The sequence below is a fragment of the Debaryomyces hansenii genome (genome assembly GCF_000006445.2).
Source record: "Debaryomyces hansenii CBS767 chromosome E complete sequence".
Taxonomy (NCBI): domain Eukaryota; kingdom Fungi; phylum Ascomycota; class Pichiomycetes; order Serinales; family Debaryomycetaceae; genus Debaryomyces; species Debaryomyces hansenii.
In genome coordinates, this window is record NC_006047.2 from 1453289 (window position 1) to 1477225 (window position 23937).

The window sequence follows — 23937 nt, forward strand, 5'->3', positions numbered from 1 at the left end:
CTTATAGTTTTGGAATCAATCCTTAGGTCATTACTATAGGACGGCTTTGAGTCGTCTTCAAATACCTGTTGGTTGCACAAAGTATTAATAAATGTTCTTTTGCCAATCCCATTTTCCCCAATCAACAATAGATTGTAAGTAATACCCTTTTTGTTGATTCTACGCTGTCTTATTTGCTCCGGGGTAAACTGATACGTTAATTTAATTCTAAGTTTACTCTCTTAGTAACATACTTACTTTCTTTTCGGAAAGCTTCATTATAACTATGTTTTATTCATATATTGTATTAGAGGATTGTCTTTATGATATTTGTAACTCGCATTAATTTTGCAACTATTTTTTGTATTTGTGTTGAGCCTGTTTCTTCGATCTACGAGAACCTTCACTGAAAACATGATTATCCTTGGCTACTACAAACAAGGGGGATTTATTGTGTTCTAATTGTACTTGTTTTTATATTACAAGACTAACTAATTATATATATATACATTTTATCCTCTTTAACCAATTAAAATGCAAAGTAACAATTGAATGATGTTTTAATCTAATTTATCCATTTCTTTAACTGTGTAGTCTAATATATAGCTTTGTTCGATAAGATCATCAATTCTAGTGAAATGACGCTCACTGTAAGGAATAATTGAATCGACAAGTTTCATCAATCCTGGAATTTCAATCAAGCTATCAATTTCAAACTTGTGTAAGATTACTGTAATAAGTTTCTGACTTATTTCGAAGAACTTACCATTGACATTCCAGTCCCTTATTTTCTTGAATAGCTTGAGAAGCTGGTCCGATACTAATTGTCCGATGGTTGCTTCTAACTTAAACGACCCAATAGCGCTATTGGAATCTTCGTTCAAATTAATAGATGATTTGATCACATTGTACAATCTCATAGGATGATCTAAAGTCAATGCCAATAAAAATGCACTAGACCAATCTTTGGTAGTGATGTAATTGGTCAACTTTTGTTCTTGTTCGACCTTAGTCTTCTGTATAGCTTCTTGTTCTTGCAAGAACTCGTCTGTATTATCTGACCATATAGATAATTGACCGTCCGCATCAGCCGTCACAATTTCTAATCCATCATTCTTTACATCAAGAGCCCAAATTCTATTATCGTGGTTATCGATAGTTTTCAAACATTCACCTGCCAAATCTTTCACATCCCATAATTTGACTAATCCATCAGCACCAGATGATATAATTTGTTGATTTTTATTGAAAAATCTCACTCTTTGTACAGCATTTGTATGTCCTTCGAACGTTTTAGTGCAGGTAAAATCGTTCAAAGACCACAATTTGACCGTCTTATCACCACTACTAGTTGCGATCAACTTATCATATTTGCAAAAGTTGATATCCCATAAACCTCTCTTGTGTCCTTTCAATACACCAATAGTTTCACCACTTTCCAAATTCCATACTTTCCCTAACTTATCATAAGAGGCGGTAGCAAAGAATTCGTCATTTGGCGAAATATCTATAGAATTTATATCTTTTTCGTGGGCTCTTCTTGTATATTCTGAAGTTTTAACAACCTGGACAGAACCCGTGGGTTTTGGAACTTTCCACTTCTTAACAGTCAAATCACTTGACCCAGTGATGATGAATGGTGGAAACTCTTGGTTGGTAGATTTAGGTAAACTTATTGCTGTAACCGCACCAGCGTGACCATGAAATACCGCATATTCTTCAAACGAATTGTCATTCCATCTCCATAATCTAGCTTCATTATCTTTAGATGCTGTGGCTATCCATAATCCATCAAGAGAAACATCAATTGCATTAAGCAAATCAGTATGGCCCTCACAAATATTCAATTCAAAAGGTCTGTCTGGGTTTAAAATTCTTAACGATGGCGAATTAGTAGCTAATGCAAGAAATTGAAATTCAGGACCAACATATCTTATATCTGCAATAGTTCCATGATTACCGGCAATTCTATTAATAATTCGTATTTCAACTATTTCGGATTCGTCATCATATTCATTCATATCAACAAATGCCAATGTTTGATCACTAATAACTAGCATTAAGCGGTTGTTTTCCAATTCCAAAACATCGATGATCATTAGTTCTTCGTTGGTTTGTAACGGTGTCATGGTTTGGGCAACTAATTTACCGCTATCAAAATTCCAGATTTTCAAGATATTCTCAGAACCTGCAGTGTAGAAATATAAATTATCATTATTCCTACTCCATGGTAAATCTATGAAACCTGCATTTTCTATCTGGTCCTTTACTGGGAAGGTTTTAAGTGCTTTGAAGTTTTTGGTATTATAAATAATGGCAACTTGATCTCTACCACCAGTTATGAAATATTCCCCACTCTCACTAAATCCTACACCTCTAACAGCCGAATTATGTTCATTTATAGTTGAAATGCATTTCCTTTTAACCAAATCCCATATCTTAACAGTACCCATGATATCTCCACTGGCCAATTTCCAATTTGAAGAATTAAGTTCACCATAAAAAGTCAACGAACAAATTGTAACACCGTGACCTTTCAAAGAATGTGTGACATATCCACCTTCAATATCCCACACTGTAATTACCCCATCAGATCCCCCAAATGCAAATAATGATGATGTTTTGTCTACAGCTGACATGTATACTGGTGATGACATCTTGAAAGTTTTAGTAATTTCACCTTCATTCAAATCAAATATACGTAACTGTTGTGATTGAGACAATATAGCTAATTTCTTTGCATCAGGTGTAATCAGTAAGTTTGTAATAAGTTCTCCATCTCCTTCAATCTTATGTATGATCTCATGGGTAGATAAATCAGTTATGACTACATCTTCATTAATTGGCGTAGCCAATATTTCTCCATTTGCCGAAACACTTGCAGATATACCCCCAATATAAAACGGCTCTATATCCTGATTAGCAAATGCTGTCCTTAACGAGTCCATCTCTATATAATGAATACTGATCTCTTCTTTAACCTATTCTATACATTATTCTAAAAGGGCATCTCGAAATTTTTTTTAGAAGTTCGCTTTTGTGTTACATTTACTTTCAATCGTGCATTCTATGTTATGTCCAGTCTATTTTATGTCCAGTCTACACCTAATGACAGGGCAGTATTTTGAAGATAGACTTCAAGATAATCTTCAATTCCAATACTTTTATCACCATACTTATCACCAGATAATAACTGTCTAAGCCTTACCAAATAAAATGCCAAATTACTAACAAATAAGACACACCTAACCTTAAATAGCTTAAAATATTGCAAAATCCTTGAACTTATAGTCGTTACAGAGTGAGAATTTTCAAGCATTAATGCATTTATCAGCTCACTTGTTAATAAATTAATTCGATTAACTGGACTACCAAAATTTCGATTCAAATTTTGAATCATTCTCATGGTTCTTGTCAAGAACAAAAGCTCAACCGGGAATTTCTCTTCATCACTTAAAAAATCGCGCAACAAACTATTAATATCCGAATCACCCCTATTAGTGGATTCGGTGCTTATCTTAATTGGCTTCAATTGAACTAACGTTGCAAATAATTCTGTGGAACCAATTCCCCATTCGCGACCTATTTCTTCTATGCCTTGAGTATTAAACGAGAATAGATATTCCCAAAGCTGACAGTTCTCTATACGAAAACTATTAGGTAAGGAAATGTAGAGACCATGATCCAAAATCACAAGTTGCTGATTGCCGGCATTATCAAATCTAGCCAATAAATTTCCTGGATGCGGATCTGAATGAATGAACCCATATTCGAATATTTGTTTACCAAACACCTTGATATATTGCTTCATAGCTAAAGTTAAATCAATATCGGATGCAATCAATTTGTCTTTATCTGTTAGCGCAACCCCATCACACCATTCAGTTATGAGAACTTGTCGTTTCGATAAATCAGAATAGCTATGTGGAATATAAATATTCGTATTGTTCATACTTTCATCCTTCTTGATTATTTGTCGCAACTTGCTTGCATTCTCCATTTCATTTACAAAGTCTGCTTCCTCTATCATTTGCTCGGATACATATTTTGTGAAAAAACTTAGAGGTATATCAAACACTCTTTCATAAATTTTAGAAATCAATTTGTACATGAATAGATCGATAACTATCTGCTCGTTGATATAATGATGTTGTACTTTGATGGCTACAGATTCGCCATTGGATTTTAACTTACCCTTGTGCACTTGTGCAATAGAAGCACTTGCAACTGGGTCATGGTCAATACTATCAAATACCTCCATCTCATAATTCTCACCCAAATTCTTCCTCAATACCTTGTCAATTTGCTCCCATGTATCTACAGGCGCATCATCATATAACTTAACAAATTTCTTTTGATATTCTTTAGGAAAAAAGTCGCCTTGGTTAGCAATTGCCTGCCCTAGCTTGATATAAAGACCTCTGTTTGTTCTTAGCATATTCAACAACCTTTCTGCAGCAACATTATGTAAATCACTTATTGTTTCATATTTGGCTATATTACGAGAATACTCATAAGCTATCCACAACATAACATAAAGTGCCCTGATGGATCTAGTCATTATAGATGAATATGCATATCTATCGATCAAGTACGCTGAACCACCGAGACCAACTATTAGTATCCCGGGTCGTATAAAATATCGATACGTTGACGAATTTGTTCCCTTATTGGTGTCTCTAATTATATTAATTGTCAGATATGTAATTTTCGGTGTTCGTGTGAATGAGCTACTTCGTATCTTGTTGGATCTGGAGATACCAAATGCACCCCTATTCCTATAAGCAAACATACAGTATACTATTAAACACTAATCCCGGACTTGAAATGTATTGCTTCTTAATCTATAAAGGTATAGGTTTCTGTACTCTTATATTCAGATAGGAAATACGACTGTAAATATACTAAATTGTGCTTATGATGATTACCAACCTAAAAACAAAATGAGCTTTTTGTCCCGGAACAAGATTCTCGAAAACGAATGTGAAATCGAAAATTTCTCTTCCTTAAGGATTATTCAAATCAATCGATTCACAAAGTCATAATGATTGCCTTAACTCGTCAAATAACCAGGTCTTCAATTCGTTCTTATTCTACCGTGGCTCAACCTAGAAAGGTTGGTGCTTTCAGAGGTGGATTTTTAGGGTTTTTAGTTGGTGTTACTGTAACAGGTGCTGGTTCATACTACTACTTATTAGAGGAATACAAGCAAGCTAATAATGTTGTTGTTGCCGATGTTGTTGCTTTACAATCATCAATTAATAACTTAGAAAAGCATGTTAAGTTATTGGAAGAATCTAAGAAATAATTGCTAAGTAAAACTCACCCTGCTCAAGAAAATTTAAAAAGCAAATATCAGAATATTAACCTTCCATTTATAATAAATGATTATTTATTGAATGTAATGATGATTTACGAGTAATGTAGCTAATATTTATAATAGTCTATATACAAAAATGCAAAATCTATTTACAGTTATAATTCACTAATTAATTTAGTTGAATCGTCGATTAATCTATCAAACTGGTCTTTGTTCAAATCTCCAGTAATATCTCCAACTAGATTTACTTCTAATTTCCTACCACCCAAAGATCCTCCTTCTACTACGTTAAATTGAACTAATCTTCCATCTTCAGCGTCACCATAATTTAAATCCAATTGTCTTCTAAACGAGACATTTATATAGTGGTATCTAACAGTTTCACCATTTATAATTAAATCAATAAATGGTGCTATAGAAGTAGCCACCCTGCCACTAAAGTCTAGTTTTGAATTTTTCAAAAATTCTGACACTCCAGGTTGACTAGCAAACCTTGAATATCTAGTTGTCGTTGCGTTCAAAATATCTTCAATATTTTCCATTTGAGGTTCGGTTACTTCATCAGTATTACCTTGGCTTATGACGTCTCCTGATAATTGGCAACATACCTTCATATCAGATTTTTCATTTGGTAGAGAAATATAACAACTGTTTTCGCCCTCTACTGTCACTATATTCATCGTTTCAATATCAGGTTTCGACTTCTCGTTCAATTCAATCCAGATCTCCACAGGTGGATACTTCATTTGGGAATCTATGTCCTTGGAATTTAGTTTATTGTCATCCAAAAATGGAGATGGCAAGAATTTCAATTGAATTGCATAATTATGTGGATCGTTATTCAAATAATGGTTAATTTCTTGTGAATTTAATGAAGGGTTACCATAAGGCGGAAATGATAATACTTTATCATTTACCAATTGAATATTCGAGTTAAATTTGTAGTTCTCGCCAATTTGAAGTGCCAACTCAGGGTTAGTTGGTATCAATTTATTTTCTGAATCTGAGGTATTCTCAAATAAGAGATTTCCTAATGTCACCGTAAATATTGGGTGGTTTAATTTATCTTCTGTTAAGCCGTTCAACCTATTTCTATAGCTGAAATCAATCAACGTATTATATATTTCATCTTTTCTTTCGGCTGTTATATTAAATTCGTGCTGCTTATCTTGAGATCTTGTCTCTTGGATAGGCTTATTTGCTGGTTTTGAAATCGGTTTTCCATCGCACTCGTCCGACACAATCTCTCTTTCTCCTTCAAAGTTATCGAATGTAATACCTAAATCATTAAGAAGCTTCCAGCTTTCCTTTTCTAGTTGATCATCTGATTTTTGTTTACCGACAGGTAATGATTTAACATTTTCTATCAAATCTTCGAAATTTAAGTCGTTATTCATTAAATTATTATCAGAATACTTATTCAATTGCTCAGCCATATAGTTACTAGCTTCCTTCAATTTTAAAGCTTTCAATAAAAATAAATTTTGGTGTCTATTATTCCAGGATAATGAATCATCATCTTTGTAAGGAACAAACTCTAGATTCTCGAAATTATCCGGTAAGACTAGCATTTCCCGTAAGTGCTTATTATAATTTAATGACCATAACAATAATCGTTTGGATTTCTTAATCTGATTTTCGTTTAATGCAAAAAGTTCATAATTGTCGTTATTCAAATGATTAAAATACACTTCAGTATTTTTGCCAATTTTTTCTAATGAAAATCCATTATATTTCTCAAGAGATAATCGTTTAATTGTACTTAAGTTCAAGGTTTCCTTGTGCGCCTTATTCAAGATTAAATTAAGGATAATTTCTGCATTAGTAACTTGGTACTCAGTTCCAGTAAACTTAATCTTATCATGTTCTGTATCGAAAGAAACCCTCACCCCTACTCTGGAAAGATATTGTAATATGAAGCCATTTTGCAGTAACAATAAGAATAATTCCGGTTTACTCAACTTCACTGAATTCGTGATTAACAAATCTTCCAACGTCGATAATTTATCTGACTTGCCAATCAGCCATATGTCTTCAATTATTATGCGCGAGAGTTTATCTTTATTTATGCTCGATATACCCTTCTTAGTTCCGCTAAAGCTTGGTTGGACGTATGATTCATTGATATAGTCTCGCAATTGTGACTTGGTAAACGACTTACTAAGCATCTTTCTTAACGAATCATACTTTGTTATTGTTATTTCATGGGCCTTTGGCTTCAAGTTGTCTATTGAACTATTAATCGAGTCCCCACTGGTTCCTAAAGTTATCTCATCCTGGAATATGTTAATAGGTGTAACCAAATTCTTGCCATGGGTATCAGTCTCTGAGTGCAAATCAACCAATCTGCGGAACTTCCTATCTGCTGTCTGACTTGGATCCAAGATCAAAATCTTTTTATTTGTATCGCCGTTTTTGGGTGATGGTGCTATCTTTGATGTATCTCTCAACTCGTCTAGTATCACTGATGGAATATTGATCTTATCATTTGCCCATACCCTCTTACTTGTTGTAAGTTGCCTTGTATGTATTATTTCATTCAAGAACTGACGTCCCGTTGGCTTACGTATACTTCGTGCCAACATATCCCGCTACTTTACTGATCTTCTCTACATACTATAGTACAAATTTTTCATATTCATCACGTCAGGTGCCTAACAGATTTATGGGATCCATACACCAGCATCCATACATTTTTATTTTTTTTGTTTGCTCGCTTACTTTACCCTTTTTATGCTCGTCGCAAACGGTTGCAAATTTAAACCCTTCGCCGTTGATAGCCATACAATGATGCCTACTTCGAATATAAATAAATGGTCATATCCCCCTACTATTATTATTCATTGGCTATATTCTAAGATTAAGAAGAAACTATCATTATAATTGAAAGGTAAATGACTTTAGTTGCTAGAGGTGCTACTAGAGTTAGCATTAGAGCTCGCATTCCACATTGTAAGAAATTGGTACCTGGAGTAGGATACTATAGATTATTCCATGAATCTCCAAACAAGCTGAATGGTACATTCGGAGTTAATATTCCACACGAACAGGCTGGTAGAAGTAGCAGTTCAACTACGTCTGGCATTGCTAAGGTCGGTATTGACCATGAGAATTTTAAGATCCCAGACAGTACTACCTACTTGAAGGATTTTAAAGTTAGTGAGTTATTGTCGTATGTAGTTATTGGAGCTGCAACATTGAACAAACCGATTTTGAATATGTGTATTAAAATGTTTCCATATGTACCTATGTCGGTTATAAAGGCATTTGTATACAAATTATACTGTGGTGGTGAGAATATTGAAGAGGTGAAACAGACAGGGTTGCGGTTAAGCAAAAGGGGCATCAATAATATGATGCTTTCATTAACTATTGAAGCATGTAACGGGAATGATAACATAGATCCCGAGTTTATAGTCAGCGAAACGCAACGTTCGGTCACCGAGATCTTAATTCCGCACATATTGACCATTATCAAGGAGTCCGGGAAGGATATTAATTCTATCCCTCCAGGATATGTTGCATTGAAGCCAACTGGGTTCGCTAAAGATGCATCAAATGTCTTAAAATACTATAAAACTGATCCTCATTATGCTGCCATGTTCGAAGAATTGGTTGATAAGGCTTCCAATGTATGCGGAACAATTTACGAAGAAAACCTAAAATTATCGCAAAAATTTCCTGATAGGACTGCACCATTCATTGTAGGTGTTATTGATGCCGAGAAGCACGAATTACAGGAAGGTGTCTATGAATTACAAAGAAGATTATATGCGAAATATAATCCACTCAATAAGCCTGTTTCTATAGTTGGTACGTTGCAGATGTATTTGGCTGGTTCGTCTGATTTGTTGGCTTTAGAAGAAAAGTTGGCGATGGAAAACAATTATAGATTAGGTTTAAAATTGGTCAGAGGTGCCTATATTCATTCAGAGAAGAATAGAGAAGTCATCCATAAAACAAAAGAATGTACAGACCTGAACTATAATCAAGGTATTACTTATTGCATTGAATCTATTTTGGCCAATAAGGAGAATGAATTAACAATTGGTCATTTGGTTGTAGCTTCTCATAATGCCGATTCCTTAAAATTGACTACTGAAAAATTGAAAAAATCTACCCTGGTGAATAATAAAAACAAAAATAATGTTATTTTAGGCCAATTATTAGGTATGGCTGATAATATTACTCATAATTTGATCAAAACTCATAATGTTGATAACGTCATTAAATATGTTGCTTGGGGCCCTCCATTAGAAACCAAAGAATACTTACTTAGACGTTTAGAAGAAAATGGTGATGCCGTTAGAGCTGACAGTGGATTTAATTTAATCAAAGGTGTTATAGGCGTATTGTTTAAGCGGTTATTCCGCGTGGTCTAAAATACCTAGTATATATTAATTATCATTTCTATAGACTATAAACTTAATGAATAATGATTGTTTTACTTTCAAACAAAATATTTCATCTACAGTGATTTATATATATTCCGGGTCCCAAATATATCCGCTTATAACACATTGAACTACCCATTCCCAATTAATAAAACCAATATTCTTTTTTTTAGAAGTTGATTTCAGCAATTTAATATCAGAGTTTTGCTTAGTGCTAGCCCTTGATTGAGATCTCGTACGAGTTCCACCTGTATTTTCAGCTTTTAATGTTTTCATATCTTGTTTTATTGTCTCGTTGTTATCATATACTAATATTGGGTCATCCTTACATTGTTTGGTGACATCGACTATTTCATTGACGGACGAGCAGTATTTCAAAGACTTCGCTCCAAATGCATGAAAGATAAACTCGCAAGTTTGTAATGTCTTAAGATTTGCTTTGTTATTTATTATGACAATAAAGACATCTTGTAATAAATGATTATTGTTCTTCAATTGATAAGATAATTCCTTGTTGGTTTCATAGTTCTGTCTGAATTTGAAAATTTCTAAGCTCTTAACGCTTCCCAAATATTGTGATTGGCCCGCTGGTAATAAATATACTGGCCAGTGGGTTAACTTTTTATTGTCTTTAAGGCAATCAAATATATAATAGTCGGATAAAATTGGCCACCCTAAAGCAAGCGCTTGTAAATACTTTGCACTACGACAAAAGCTATTTGAAATGACTGCCCCAAAAGAAAATTCTGATAATACAGGGGATTCTAATTCCAATGACCCATCCTGAGATCTGGAATACTTTAAAATATCGTGGAGTCCTTCATCAAGTAGTGAACCCCCGTTATTTTCAATTGCCGTTTTGATTTTTTCCTTTTTATCCCCGTCGATGCTCTTTCCGAATGTAAGACAAAATAACATTCCTGAAAATAGACCGCTAGAGCCTAATTTCGTTAAAGTACCGCCATTTATTATCCTCGATTCATTCTTTTTTGATGGACTGCTCAATGGTCCATTTCTATATTTCAAATCATATTCCATAACGTCGGGTGTATTTGAATATCGGGTGTTTCTTGATGGTGTTCTATGTATATCGAGACTAAGACTATTCAAAAAAATGTTTCCTCCATCTTGCTTTAATAAATCTTGGCCATCGAACAAAAACTGAAACATTTGTTGATGTTGAATCCAGTCTGAAAGTTCCATATAACATTCGGATAGGCTTGCTTCTAGTTCTTCGAATTTCTTTCCTTTACCTTTAGATATTCTTCGCAAAGAAACTACATTATATCCTCGAATACATTTAATGTTATCCCCATTCTTGTTGTAAGCTAATCCAGTAACCACAAATTTATATTTCGATGATCTTGTTCTAAGCTTATCGCCAATTCTGATATCAAGCAAATATAAATCTGAATTCTTAATAGAATAGCTCCCCTCTTCGAATTCAACTATCAGATTATCATGACCTACTTTGGTTGCTTTACCTGTATACATATTGAACTTGAATGAAACCCAAACGCTCTCCATGTAATGAATATCAGTCTGGGTTAGAACATTCAGGGCTTCTTCAAATAGCACCTTATCTATTTTTCTTCGCTCTCCGTGTAAATCATTCATCCTCACATCCATGGCAGACATCTGGCTTGAATCCTGGTTAGGTTGTAATTCATCTTGAGATTGTGACGATGTATCAACTGAAATGGATCGGCTCTTTCTTGTAGTAGTAGGTATTGAATCTGTATCATTGAAATGCACTAAGTCGATATCTTCTAACTCAGAACTGTTATCTTCTGAATTTATTTCATTTACTGCGATTGTATCCTTCAATTCAGTACTTTGTAGTCTGGGAAGTTTCATTTCCATTTCTATTCTTGCTCGCTCCTTTGTAGGTGAAGATGGTAGGTTTGATTGAGGTTTTATTTTATTGATTCCATTGTTATTAGTATTAGAGGCATCATTATAAGTCTGAGGGGATGATTTATTTGGAAATCCCAAAATATCTGTTCTCTTGATACCTGGGGACGATTCATCAATTTCACTAGGCGAGACAGCTATCTGATGATGATGCTTGTTTTTAAGTGATAACGGAGTTTTAGACATATTATTAAGTGGGATTTGCTTATCCATATTCTCATAGCTATCATTATTCGGTGAAGCTTTTATCGCTTTTCTACGAATGCTGTTACTTTCAGGGTTAGATAGCCTTCTCTTCTGCCTAAGGTGATGTGCCAATAAGCTATCCTCATAATATAGTCCTTGTTGGTTCAGCCTATCGTTATCCTTTTCATCATCAGTCCTTACTTCCTCCTCCTCTTCTTCTTCTCCAAGTCTTTGACTACTGGAGTATACAGGTCTGGTTGAAAGATCAACTTTAGTATTGCTAGGTGTGCTATCGGGCTCTTCTTCTTGAGTATTTATTACTTGTGGTCGAGAAACAAACGGCTTTTCAAATGTACTGGGTATTTGTATTGCATTTTGAGGACTAGAAGAAGTAAGATTATCTTCATTTTCGTCTACTTTGGTTGTTCCTATATTGCAATCATTTTGAGGAGGAACTATTACTTGTGTATCATTCGTTTTAGGATCAATTATTTGCGTATCGTTTTCAATATAATACTTATGTTTATACGAATCCACTTGTGTTCCTTCATTAAACATAAATTCATTCGATTTAATAAATCTATTTGAATTAGCTGCGAATCTCAAAGTGTCGTAGGATAAATTATTTACTATTTGGGTATCAGCGTCGTTAGATATTCGGTTACCGAATATCGTCTCATTTCCTTGCGTTTCATATTCTAAACACGAATTATCAGCTTCATTACGTAGAGTCTCAAAATTGTATTTACGTGTCGGTTTACTTTGTAATGGAACGGTATCATCCAATTGAGAACTAATTTTTTTATTCAATGGGGTCTCGATACTTAATTTCTGTAATGATTCATTATATGTGTCGTCAAAAGGATCTTTTAGTTTGGAAAGAAACGGCGTATCGTTCGGATTTTGTAATAGTTCAAATGTAATATCATTCTGAGTTGGTGCATCTTTCACCAATGTGCGTTTATGGGTTGTATTATCATTTGATTCGTTATCTAAACTAAATGGTTTTTCCTCTACGTCAACATTTTGTGTTTGACTACCTTTAGAAGTGATCTCATTCCCAAATATCAAACTACTATTCATGTCATTTTGCGACTGGTTTGATAATTTCCTTGGGGTTTGATTATGAACTGTCGAATCCTCAATATCCAATCCAACTAAACTAATACTGTCTTTCCCCATAAGTTGTAACTTTAGGCATTAATAGAATAATAGAACAGTATGTTACGTTGATTCTAAAATCTAATTCTATCTAGGCATAATTGAGAGCACCAAAATTCACATTTTCCATAGTTGCACAAAGAAGCTTCATATATTAAAACAACACTTAAACAAATTATTTATACGTTGATAATTAAGTAATAATTAGGGGTCAGTTCCACTAACGATAAATTAAAGGGAGATTAGGAGCTAAAAACTATACAGAATATTATACATGTCTACTGAACATAACTTAATGATAAGGAGAATAATCAGTGTTCTTTTGCTGTTGCAACAACTGAATTAATGCTTGAGGGTTTTGCTGAACTTGAGGGTTTTGCTGAACCAACCCTGATAAGTACGAAAGCTGGTCTGTGGTTAAACTAGTAGGTAATCCATTTTGTGCAACTGGTGGATTGTATTGAGGAGTTTGAATTTGAATATTTTCTTTTTTGGTACCATTTCCACCAAGCTTATATAAAATTGAATCCAATAATGGAGTTTTTTCTTTTGAAGATGCATTAGATGAATGTGAGTTATAATCTGTAGGGTTAGGGGTCGACTTTTTGAGGATACTTGGGCCAGTGGGTACATAGTCCTTCTTAACAATATATAAAGCAAACAACCCTACTTTCCCAACCATCTTATGAAGAGCCTTTAAATATTCTGGCAAATTGAAATCGTTACCATCTATGCCTAACAAATATGCATCTTTAACAAATGCCGGCCTACCTGATAAAACTCCTACTTTATTTCTTTCAAGTAAATACCTGTACAACTTATCGTATCCACTCCGATTTTCAGTGCATTTGATTTCAACTAAAATTAAGTCTCTTGTAGTTATAATCTTGTCCAAATACGCATCTGCTCTTGTTCTATCCAATCGACCCTCAACTTCATAATGGTCTTTGGAAAGTATTTCCTTCGAAATGTTGACGTATCGATTATGAAGTTTAACTTCTTGTGGGTTGGTTGGATTCTTGTAGTTTGAACAAGTATAAAATTCACCAGTAGCACCGAACGATGCAAAATCCGGAAATGTAATACGGCCTGACCATATCTTTGATGAAAAAATAGGAGGCAATTTGATACTCAGTGGTTTTCTCGTTTCCTCTTTTGTTTCTTTCTTTCCCTTAATAATGAAATCTAATTCATCATCATCTAAATCGGGAACATCATCAATATCACTCAGGGGTAACCCCTCTTTGTCGTCCGATGTAGATCCTTCTTTATCAGATCCTTGTTTTTGCTTTTCTTCTGCTTCTTCTTCTCCCACTTCATCATCATCCTCATCTTCCATATAGTTATTATATGCTGGCTTACTATTATCGTTAACTATTATTCCTCTTGCAGGTTCTTCATCTTCAAACCTCCGGTGATCAATGTTCCTTGTCATTATGCTAATATCAACATCTTCTTGTTGGTTACTTGCATCCTCAACTATTTCTTCACCTTTATGGGTCCTTCTGATTCTTTGACCTTGATTTGCATCTACCGTTAAAACTGAACGACGGATCGATTCCAGCCTCACTCTTTCGGCGTATTCTTTTAATTCACTGTCAATTTCCTCTGGTGGCGAATTGACTAACTTTGTAAACGACAATTCACCATCGATTAGACGAGTCATAACGTTAGGCTTCTTGATCAACACCATAAGACTACGACTTTTGTCGGTATATTTCTTATCCTTTTTGGGACACCAAATAAAAATCTCTCTTTCCAATTCGATGGCCCATTTGGACGATAACTTTTCGTTGTCCATTCCTTCAGGTGATTTATATGATTCGGGGATGTTCCTTTTGAAAACATTAACGAAAGCCTTTGCCACGCTTGCCCTGGTCTTATCTTTCAATTTTTCACTAATAGCGGACGAGTCAACATTAGTCTTTTCCAACTTATCACCATTCAACCCACTACAAACATTACATCTGTAATGCTTTGGAATTGTCTTAGATGTCCTGTAGCCCATACACTTGGCATGTTGCCAGGTTTTGCAAGACTCACACTCAATCATCGTGCCCCCCTGGTCGCTATCTTCATCATAGTTTTCACTTGTCGTACCACATGGGGTACACCTTACTTCACCTTCCTCTTCTATATCGTCATCCTTTTTTTCTTCACCGTTTTCCTTATAATCTCCATCATCTTCATCTTGGTCCAAATGCGGCCGTTTATTATCTTGTGAGCTATTACTTAACAGTCTCTTCCTTTCAGATGGCAAGTCTTCTTCATCCACATAGAAATCTATTTCTCTTTTGCTATGTTGACCTTTATTGGCCCTTGACGAACGTCTAGTCGACATTATGTTCTTAGCTTGGCAGTTTACTTAGTTTAAGCGCTTGAACGATCAAAGTTACTAAAAACTCCCGTTTGTATGTTTATATATATAAATAGTAACTATAACAAATGTATTGGAGATACAGCGTTACTATTACTTGTTTCGATATAATATTATGAAAGATGCTTTCGGTGATGGTCTATTTATTATATCAGAGAATATAATATGTATTGAGCGATAATATAATGTCGAAGTTGATCAACGTAAAATTACAATTATTAGTATGTCCGAAACCAGACGCTTTTGATAACTACCAACACAACAGATACTGGATTTTAATATAGTTTATAGTATCAACAACATAGAAGTATGTTGAAAAAAATTACTGGTTCCACTAGCGCCACTATTTGGTATTGCCACTACTTAATTATGTACAGTAATTTCTGGTATGTTTGAATATATTGGTATAACTAGGTAAATATTAATTACAAAAACTAATAACGTATATAAATGTAGAACTTAAAAATATTTATCACTGAAAAACTGTTATTTTATTAATGGTTGTCATAAGCCCTTTATCAAGCCCATTAAATCTGTATCTTCGCCGAGGATTTCTTCAACATCAGCCAATGCATCTTCATTAAAAAGACCTGACTTGGTTGGCCTTAAGCCCTCGGATACGGCTTCTACGATCGATGCACGTCTTCTTTTGAGTTTAGAGGGGACGTTTTTAATGGGAGAATCAATATTTGGAATCGGTAAATGGGACAGTGAAAATTTACGATCATGTACAGGCTTTTTCACGCTTGCATACTTGGTGGCCAGATTATTTCTCCAAGAACCGGTATCTTGGTGGTTTGATAAAGAGTATCTTCTTTTATTGAATTCATTATTGGACTTGCTGGTATGGTTGTAGGAGGAATTATTTGGTACGGTAACGTTCTCTGGGTGTATTAATTGATTTTGTAGAATGGATTTGTTACGAAATGCACCCAACGGTACTTGTTTCTTTTGATTATTAAAATCTCTCCATATTTTGGCATCATTCTCGTCATCATCATCTAGTTCACTGACATTTAAGAGTTCATCTAGACCCAATGCCAGGTCATCTGTTGTTGTATTTGTATGTAGTGGAGCGATACCTTTTCGAGAAAGCAGTCTAGGTTCCATTTGCTTATTGTTAGAGTTATTGACAGTGGCATTATTGCCCAAAGATCTAGTTGATAAACCGTCAATAATTCCAAAAGGTTTGCTGTCAATCGCAGCCCAAGTACCTAATACCGGAGGTCTATAGTCAGCTGTCTTTGAAGATAACACTTCTTTTGCCATTTTCGATCCAGATTTCTTGTCTGTAGAAGGTGGAAGACTCAAGTCTACGTCAGTAGATTCGCCACTTTCATATCCATTATCCGATGGTATATAATGATTTTTATCAAGTGCCATCAGCTTACTTTTGCGGCGCATAAGCTTCTTAGAACGGTTCTCCTTTTCCATATTTTTGAAAAGTTTCTCCATTATTACTTTTTCTTCAGAATCATCATACCTATAATTCTCTTCATCTTCACCACTCAGTGAGCTATTATCAGAACTAAAAAAATAGTTCCACAAATAGGAATCGTCTTCCTCGTCACTATTGCCAATTCCATTGGTTCTCTTCCTTGACTTTGGTCTCTTTTTCTTATGCTGCAAATGTTTTCTACTATCATGGTCATTTACTTTAAACTCTTCATAGACATCATAATCATCTTCTTCATCTTTATCGAATAACGGAGCGTCAAAGTCAATAAAATCATCATATTCGTCTTCGTCATCTTCGTCATCCTCATCATCTTCATCTGACTTACTATCGGCACTACTAGCGTATTGAATCACATCCTTATTCTGATTTGCATTCATTACATTAAACGAATCGATCAAGTTATCCCTGTCCGAGGGGTCATTATAATCAAAGCTTCCGACATTCACAGAATCATCCTCATCAAAACCATTATTCTCAAATTCATTAACAAGAAACTTTTCTTCTTCCTTCAAAAACGGATCATTTTCTTCTTCATCACCGTATGATCCAATAGAATTGTTTCTTGTATGTGTCGTTGTATTATTAGGAGCGGAAAACTGATCCATATCATTATCTGCTTGCAAAGTAGCTAGCAATTCATTATCATCAATTTCATAATCTTCATCAGAATTTAGTTCAGTATCATTGATCCTCGGAACCTGGGGTAGTTGTGTATTAAAATCGAAGTCGAATTCAAAATTGTGATTAGTGGCAATGTCATTATTATCGTTATCATTAGATGCATATTGTTTCTTAATAGGTGCAGCATAACTTACCTCCTCACCGATATCCTCCTCCTTGTCTCCACCGCTTGATGCCTGGACTTTTTCAATCCCTTCTAGTTCATCCTCTTCGTCTTCTTCATCAATTATGGCGTTATCAAACTTATTATAATCATCAAATTCGAATTTGAAATTGATATCTGGCAATGCTACATCAGATTTCCTCCTACCAAACTTTGGTTTTGACATCGAACTACTACGTCTTCTATTTCTGTTCATCTTTTTCTCCGGTATAGGCTCCGATATTTCTGAATCTGAATCATCTTGGTAGTGATCTTCTTGTTGATTCGATAACCCTTTCATAGCTCTAACTGCTTTCATCGATTTAGCCTTTCTCTCCGCTTGTAATTTTACGAAGTCAACGTCAGAGTCATCAGAAGAAGAATAATCGTGTTCTTCTTCGTCTGATTCTGATTCCGAATCATCTGAATCTGACTGAGCCTGTTTCTGGTGGTTCATCATGGAGTATAACCCACCTAGTCCAACTTTTTCCTCGTCAGATGAAGATTCTGATTTTTCTGAAATAGCATCTTCATTCAATTGGTTATCCCATTGATTCCAATTAACGGTCTTCTTTGGTGTTCTCTTCTTGGCAACATTATTTGATTTTTTGGCTGATCTTGTTGGCTTGTATGTATTCTTGTTAGTCTGTTTACTCTTCTTAGGGGACTTCCTCGTTGGTTTATAGAACTCTTCATTATCAGCACTCTCAAAGAATACAGAACCCTTTCTTGACGCCTCGGCCTCATCGTTATCTGTTACCGCAGTTAAAGAAGAATCTGAATCGGAACCTGAATTGTAATTGTTAGTTTCATAATAGTTATAGTTTCCCCCATTCTCTGATTCAGAATTCGAGCCTGATGAGCTTGTATCGGCTATACTAAAACGTCGTTGGGGAGGTTTAACGAAATTTTTCTTATATGCTTTAATTTTCTTTCCACCAACTTTGGGTGGAACATCTTTATTGTACAGTTCTTGGGGGCGTGAGCTGCCCCTCGAGTTAGCCCCCGCTTTTTTGGGACTTTTAGCCATATCTAGTATTGATTATTTGTATTGTTGTTGTTATCTCTATCCTCAATAAAAATTACTTTAAGTTAAACAGTGATTTGACTATGCTTCGAATCAGGAAATTTTGAAATAAATGAATAAGCTTTGAAGTTTGAATGATACATAATATAGAACACTTGGTTGATACTCGATTAATATCTCAATGGAATCAGAAACAATCTTAGTATGTTTCGTTATTTTATATTTTTGATAACCCACGAGAAACTCAACACCGAATAAGTTTTACAAAATGAAGTAACTAATATTCAAATGTAACGGTTGTTAGTTAATATATATAGCTAATTAAGTTTCAATTTAACTATGCTATACGGAGTAAAAGGTTATTTTGATAAGTTAACTTTGATAGATGAGAAATTTTGAGATGAGCTGTGAAAATTTCAGCCACAATAGTCAATCACCATACAAGGTTGAACTACACATTTATATTAGACATTTTACAACAGCAAAGAACTATTTATGTTACCGGAATGTGAAGTTTATTAAATACTAGTATATAAAAATGTAAGAATTATAAAAAAATGATTCCCCTAAAACTCATTTCTTATCAGCTTCTGAGCTAGCAGTTAATCTTGCACTTAACTCAATTTGTTCCTTGACAGCTTTAGTCAAATATTCGATCATAATAACATCTTGATTGTGGGCACGGAAATGGTATTCCAATTCCTTTAAGTCAGTCAAGTATTGAGGTTTGTTTAATAAAGTATTACTTAACAATCTTAATAAATCGATATCACTATCTGAATTAGATGTGGATTCGATATAGGCCAATAATTTGTCAATTGTTTCACCAACAGAGCTTAATTGGTTGGATAAATGAGATAACGTTCTTGAATTTGCTGAGACTGAAATTGGTTCGTTGTTTTGTTGATTTTCGGATAAATGATTAATAACAAGCTTTTCACTGATGGTACTATTTATAACTTTATTTGGAACTGGAGTAAAAATATAAGAGCTGGTAGTATTAGCCGTGTTCCAGCCAATCTTTGGTGTATTAGAACTCAATTTACCAATAGCTGCGCCGATGTAAGTAGAAATCTTAGGGAAGGTTATTTCTTGGTTTTCACCCAAGTATTCAACATTTAAGTAGATCGCTGGGAACGGATAAGCACGATCGGTACCTTTAGAATAAAAGTCATGAATTAATCCAGTATTTGCATCTATCTTGTTAGCACTATCGAACCATCCTAAAACATGTTCTTTAGGGTGAGCTTTCTTATATAATTGGTAAAGGGCTTTATGAGCATGATCGTCAATAGCTATTGAATCACCTGTTTCAGTGCATGGGACCATAAAAGCATCTCTGACATCAAATTCACTTCCATCATCTGATCTAAATCCCAATAATGTACCAATAATTCTCTTATTCGATGAAAGAACTTGCTTGGAAACGATCTCTAAAATTTGAAAACACGCAGATGTATCAATTCTGATATTACAAGGTCCAGTAGTCGAAGATGCAGCTGGTGCAGCAACGCTTGGTCTAACCAAGTGCATAAAAGATGTTTCTTCAGACATATTTGCTGTTTTAACGTATGTTATGTGCTATTGAAGTTTTTTCATTATTGACTGAAGATTGATGAACGAATTTTATTTGAAAAAATTGCCAGTTGGTTATATGCAGTATCTGTGTTGCAGGCTGATTCGTTGATGCTATCGATGAATGAATATCTCTAGACGTATATATATATATCAGTACATGTCTACGAGTGTTTTAGAAAGAAATAATGACAACTGTGGATAATAACTAATTTGATTTAATGTTATTTTTGAATTTCTGGATTTTCTCCCGACTAGGAGAAACTTGGTTAGATGGGCGACTTATAATCGTATTGTATTTTTTTCTCTATCAGATATAAGAATAAGTTCACTATCTCTAATATAGCATCTTATTTGCCTAAATTTCATTGAAGCCATAGTCTAGCTACTGTTCATGAAACTATCACGTTGATAATACTTAACTACTGTTTTAAATTTATGTGTGTCGCACGATTCCTATTTAGTGGTTATAAAATACATCACTGGTATCTATATTAGTCGCTACTGGAGGACAAAATGCTGAAAGAGAATCTCGAACCTAATAAAAAGAATGGAGGGCAAATAAGAGAGCATTATACGGTTCCTGATGATAATACGTGGTTATTTCTGGAGGATTCGTTTATTAAGTATTCTCCAAGTCGGAAACAATTAACGGTAACGCAAGAGTTAAAGACTAGAGAAAGTTTGCATGATTTTGTTATTCGACTAGGTTCTGGGCTTAAATTGGATAGTAGGACAATATTGGCAGCCACGGTTTATATAAATAGATTTTACATGAGAATGCCAATAACCACTTCTAAATACTATGTCGCTTGTGCTGCGATAGCAATATCTTGCAAATTAAATGACAATTACAGACCACCAGATAAGATTGCAATGGCAGGATGCGTGATAAAGAATCCGAACAAAAAGATTGACGAACAAAGTGATGTTTTTTGGAGTTGGAGAGATCAGTTGTTATACAGAGAAGAACTCATCTTGAAACATTTGAATTTTGATTTGAACCTCCACTTGCCCTATTCGATTAGAGATGATTTATCAAGATTGTTGTGTCAAGATAATAGTGCTACAGAACAAAATACTAAGGTGGCAGAAATTTTAAAAAATACTGTGTCACTAATCGAAGTACTTTCGTCATTACCGATTCTGGTTGCCTACGATATCAACACCTTATTTGCGTCTATGTTGATTGTCGTTATGTTCGAAGCTAAAGAAAGGTTCGGAACTGATGACAATAAATTACAAATCTCAATCAAGTCGGTTACTCTGTTTTTACATGTGGACCCAAACATATGTTTTAAATGTTATCAATATAGCTTGAAATTATTGAAACTTTGTAACAGCGAAGATCCAAAACTCGCCAGCCATAAAAATGCGTCGAGAAAGCTACGTCATATGGACCATAAGACATTCTTTGATCTTGCTAACAGTTAGCCGGTTTGTTATTTTGGTTATTACACGATTATTTTGATTTTATAGATTTTGCATCCACAGATATAATAATACACTTCTGCTTTCCCCTACCTACCGTCTATTATTCCTTATTTAGTAAAATGTCTAATCGTAAAGAGGTTATTATTGAATCCGATAAAGAGGCATATTCAGACCACAATTTGTCTGAGGAATCAACCTTAGGCGATAATGAATCGCTCACTTCAAGTAATATCATACGGGTTTCTCAAGACTTATCAAAATTATTTAATGCCAATGAATACTACGAGATTTTAACACTTATACCATCTTTAAATAAGTATCCGAATTTACCCGCTTCAGCTCGCATTATTATTTCCCTTACATTGTTTAAGCTAGGCAGAGTTGGGCCTGCTTTGCGAGAGTTGTCCATTACAATAGAGATTTCCACAAATCAGGCTGAAAAGGAGAAATTGATAAAGTATTTGATTCAAATATTCAAAACATTAGGCCTGTTAGAATGCGCTGTATATTCCTTCGAAGAACTTATTAATATGGCCAGATTAGATCTTCTTATCAGCAGCGAAAATGAAGCTAAAGTACCAAGAATTCAAGAACGAGTAGACAGATATGAATCTGAATTAAATAAATACTTAAATTGTTATGAAAAAGGAGGGATGGAAATGTGAGTACATATATGGCACAATTGGATTAGACGACATATAATACTAACTTCATTAAGAATCAATAAAACCAATTTTATTCCAATACATGAACAAGCCGAAGCTTATATTAAATTTGATGGAAGACTAAACGATTTTTCTCTAGGAAGGTGCTGTATTGTTACGAAAAGGCTTGTAGATGAAGCACTTGAAGGTCTAAATCTATGGAAATCAAATTCCAATAAGCTTCATGTATCTGATCCATTGCACAAAGTTTTTACAGCTCTAAAATATTTTGGACCGCTATATGTTTTCGAAGAGTTAAAAAGAAAAGAGGACATGATAAATGAATTTATTAACTTTGAAATAGATAGGCATCCAGAAATTGATTATTCAATTGACCCAAAAACACTTGCAAAACAATTGCATAGGTGGAATCACAAAAGTTCATCGAGGACGCTTATGTCACTATGTGGTTTAATAATTAAACATCAAGTAGTATCGGGATTTTTAAAGTACTTGAATGAGAAATATCAAGAAGCCATTCATATTTTTAAATGGATCCTAAATTTTTTCGCAGCCTTAGATAAAAAATTCAAATTTTTCACAAATAAAAATGAATATTTGTCTTCAGTTACTAAACGTGTGATCAGTATACTATTCTGCCAATGCTATAATCTAGGTAAATTGGAGTGCAGCCAACAGGAGTTAGGTTGTATGTTATCTACGTTGGTTGCAGTTGATGACATCAATATTACAACAGAATACCTGAGTGGTAGACTAAGTGCTTACTTCATATCCTGTGGCTTCATATATGAAAGGTTATCAAAAATAGAGTGTACCAATATAAAGGTAGAAAATAACGATCAAATAGTAATGACTACCTGTTCTCGATATTCTAAATCATACTTAGGTGAACTGATGAGGAAATATTTAATTGCTGCAACTTTGAAGGCACACGATGATCCCAGTTCTATAGTTCTATATGACCGACTAATATGGGGAATGTTATTATATGGCGGTATTCATCTAAAAACATTCTGGTTCTTTATACAATTGAGAAATTACTTTACAATAGAGTATGATTATGGCCCATTGAATCTATCAGAGCACGAGAAATACAAATTTTTTGCAACGGATAATTTAATACAAAATTATACCAATGGTTGGGCAATAGTGTATAAAATACATGCGTTGTGGGATTCATTGAATGACGAAGAAAAGGAAAATGTTTGGGACATAAATAATGGAAACACATTTTTAATCCCTCAGATTTTTGATGATCTTAATAAATTAATCCTTGTTGATCTGTTCTACGATGAGAATTCTTCGTACAATGGCAAACGGTTTATCTTTATATCTGAATATCAAATCAAGCATAAACTCAAGGGCCATATAAAGCTACCCGGAAATATAATTCAGGAACATCTTGAGTTCAGCAAAGAATTAATTTATTTATGGAGTGATTCTTTCATTAGATATCATGGGAGCATGCCTGATTTCATTTTGAAATTAGTTCAAAATTTCGAATGAATCTTCTCTACAGAATAACTATGTCATTTTATAAGCAAAAATAACTAAATATGAGATTCTGATAAGACTGCAGAGAACGTATTCTGAGGATATTCTCTTACTATGATTATTCGCAAA

The 23937-nt window shown here is 34.3% G+C and overlaps 11 protein-coding genes across 11 annotated transcripts; 4 read left to right on the forward strand and 7 right to left on the reverse strand. All coding sequences in view use genetic code 12, as the record gives it.

Moving 5' to 3' along the window:
• Positions 1-539: 539 nt before the first annotated feature.
• Positions 540-2927, reverse strand: DEHA2E17864g (DEHA2E17864p; the record flags this gene model as incomplete). Its single annotated transcript, XM_460079.1, has 1 exon — positions 540-2927. One exon carries the CDS (start codon positions 2925-2927, stop codon positions 540-542), a length of 2388 nt encoding a protein of 795 aa, XP_460079.2.
• Positions 2928-3067: 140 nt separating this feature from the next.
• On the reverse strand, positions 3068-4771 carry DEHA2E17886g (DEHA2E17886p; the record flags this gene model as incomplete). Its single annotated transcript, XM_460080.1, has 1 exon — positions 3068-4771. The coding sequence occupies one exon, from the start codon at positions 4769-4771 to the stop codon at positions 3068-3070; it is 1704 nt and encodes a 567-aa protein (XP_460080.2).
• Positions 4772-5023: 252 nt separating this feature from the next.
• On the forward strand, positions 5024-5287 carry DEHA2E17908g (DEHA2E17908p; the record flags this gene model as incomplete). Its single annotated transcript, XM_460081.1, has 1 exon — positions 5024-5287. One exon carries the CDS (start codon positions 5024-5026, stop codon positions 5285-5287), a length of 264 nt encoding a protein of 87 aa, XP_460081.1.
• A 167-nt stretch (positions 5288-5454) lies between these two features.
• Positions 5455-7884, reverse strand: DEHA2E17930g (DEHA2E17930p; the record flags this gene model as incomplete). Its single annotated transcript, XM_460082.1, has 1 exon — positions 5455-7884. One exon carries the CDS (start codon positions 7882-7884, stop codon positions 5455-5457), a length of 2430 nt encoding a protein of 809 aa, XP_460082.2.
• A 309-nt stretch (positions 7885-8193) lies between these two features.
• On the forward strand, positions 8194-9681 carry DEHA2E17952g (DEHA2E17952p; the record flags this gene model as incomplete). The annotated part of the gene is made up of 1 exon (XM_460083.1): positions 8194-9681. One exon carries the CDS (start codon positions 8194-8196, stop codon positions 9679-9681), a length of 1488 nt encoding a protein of 495 aa, XP_460083.2.
• Positions 9682-9777: 96 nt separating this feature from the next.
• Positions 9778-12975, reverse strand: DEHA2E17974g (DEHA2E17974p; the record flags this gene model as incomplete). The annotated part of the gene is made up of 1 exon (XM_460084.1): positions 9778-12975. One exon carries the CDS (start codon positions 12973-12975, stop codon positions 9778-9780), a length of 3198 nt encoding a protein of 1065 aa, XP_460084.2.
• A 271-nt stretch (positions 12976-13246) lies between these two features.
• DEHA2E17996g (DEHA2E17996p) lies at positions 13247-15295 on the reverse strand (the record flags this gene model as incomplete). Its single annotated transcript, XM_460085.1, has 1 exon — positions 13247-15295. One exon carries the CDS (start codon positions 15293-15295, stop codon positions 13247-13249), a length of 2049 nt encoding a protein of 682 aa, XP_460085.2.
• A 540-nt stretch (positions 15296-15835) lies between these two features.
• Positions 15836-18643, reverse strand: DEHA2E18018g (DEHA2E18018p; the record flags this gene model as incomplete). The annotated part of the gene is made up of 1 exon (XM_460086.1): positions 15836-18643. One exon carries the CDS (start codon positions 18641-18643, stop codon positions 15836-15838), a length of 2808 nt encoding a protein of 935 aa, XP_460086.2.
• Positions 18644-19213: 570 nt separating this feature from the next.
• DEHA2E18040g (DEHA2E18040p) lies at positions 19214-20194 on the reverse strand (the record flags this gene model as incomplete). Its single annotated transcript, XM_460087.1, has 1 exon — positions 19214-20194. One exon carries the CDS (start codon positions 20192-20194, stop codon positions 19214-19216), a length of 981 nt encoding a protein of 326 aa, XP_460087.1.
• Positions 20195-20731: 537 nt separating this feature from the next.
• Positions 20732-21649, forward strand: DEHA2E18062g (DEHA2E18062p; the record flags this gene model as incomplete). Its single annotated transcript, XM_460088.1, has 1 exon — positions 20732-21649. One exon carries the CDS (start codon positions 20732-20734, stop codon positions 21647-21649), a length of 918 nt encoding a protein of 305 aa, XP_460088.2.
• A 119-nt stretch (positions 21650-21768) lies between these two features.
• On the forward strand, positions 21769-23820 carry DEHA2E18084g (DEHA2E18084p; the record flags this gene model as incomplete). Its single annotated transcript, XM_002770459.1, has 2 exons — positions 21769-22310; positions 22368-23820. 2 exons carry the CDS (start codon positions 21769-21771, stop codon positions 23818-23820), a joined length of 1995 nt encoding a protein of 664 aa, XP_002770505.1.
• Between the last annotated feature and the right edge of the window lie 117 nt (positions 23821-23937).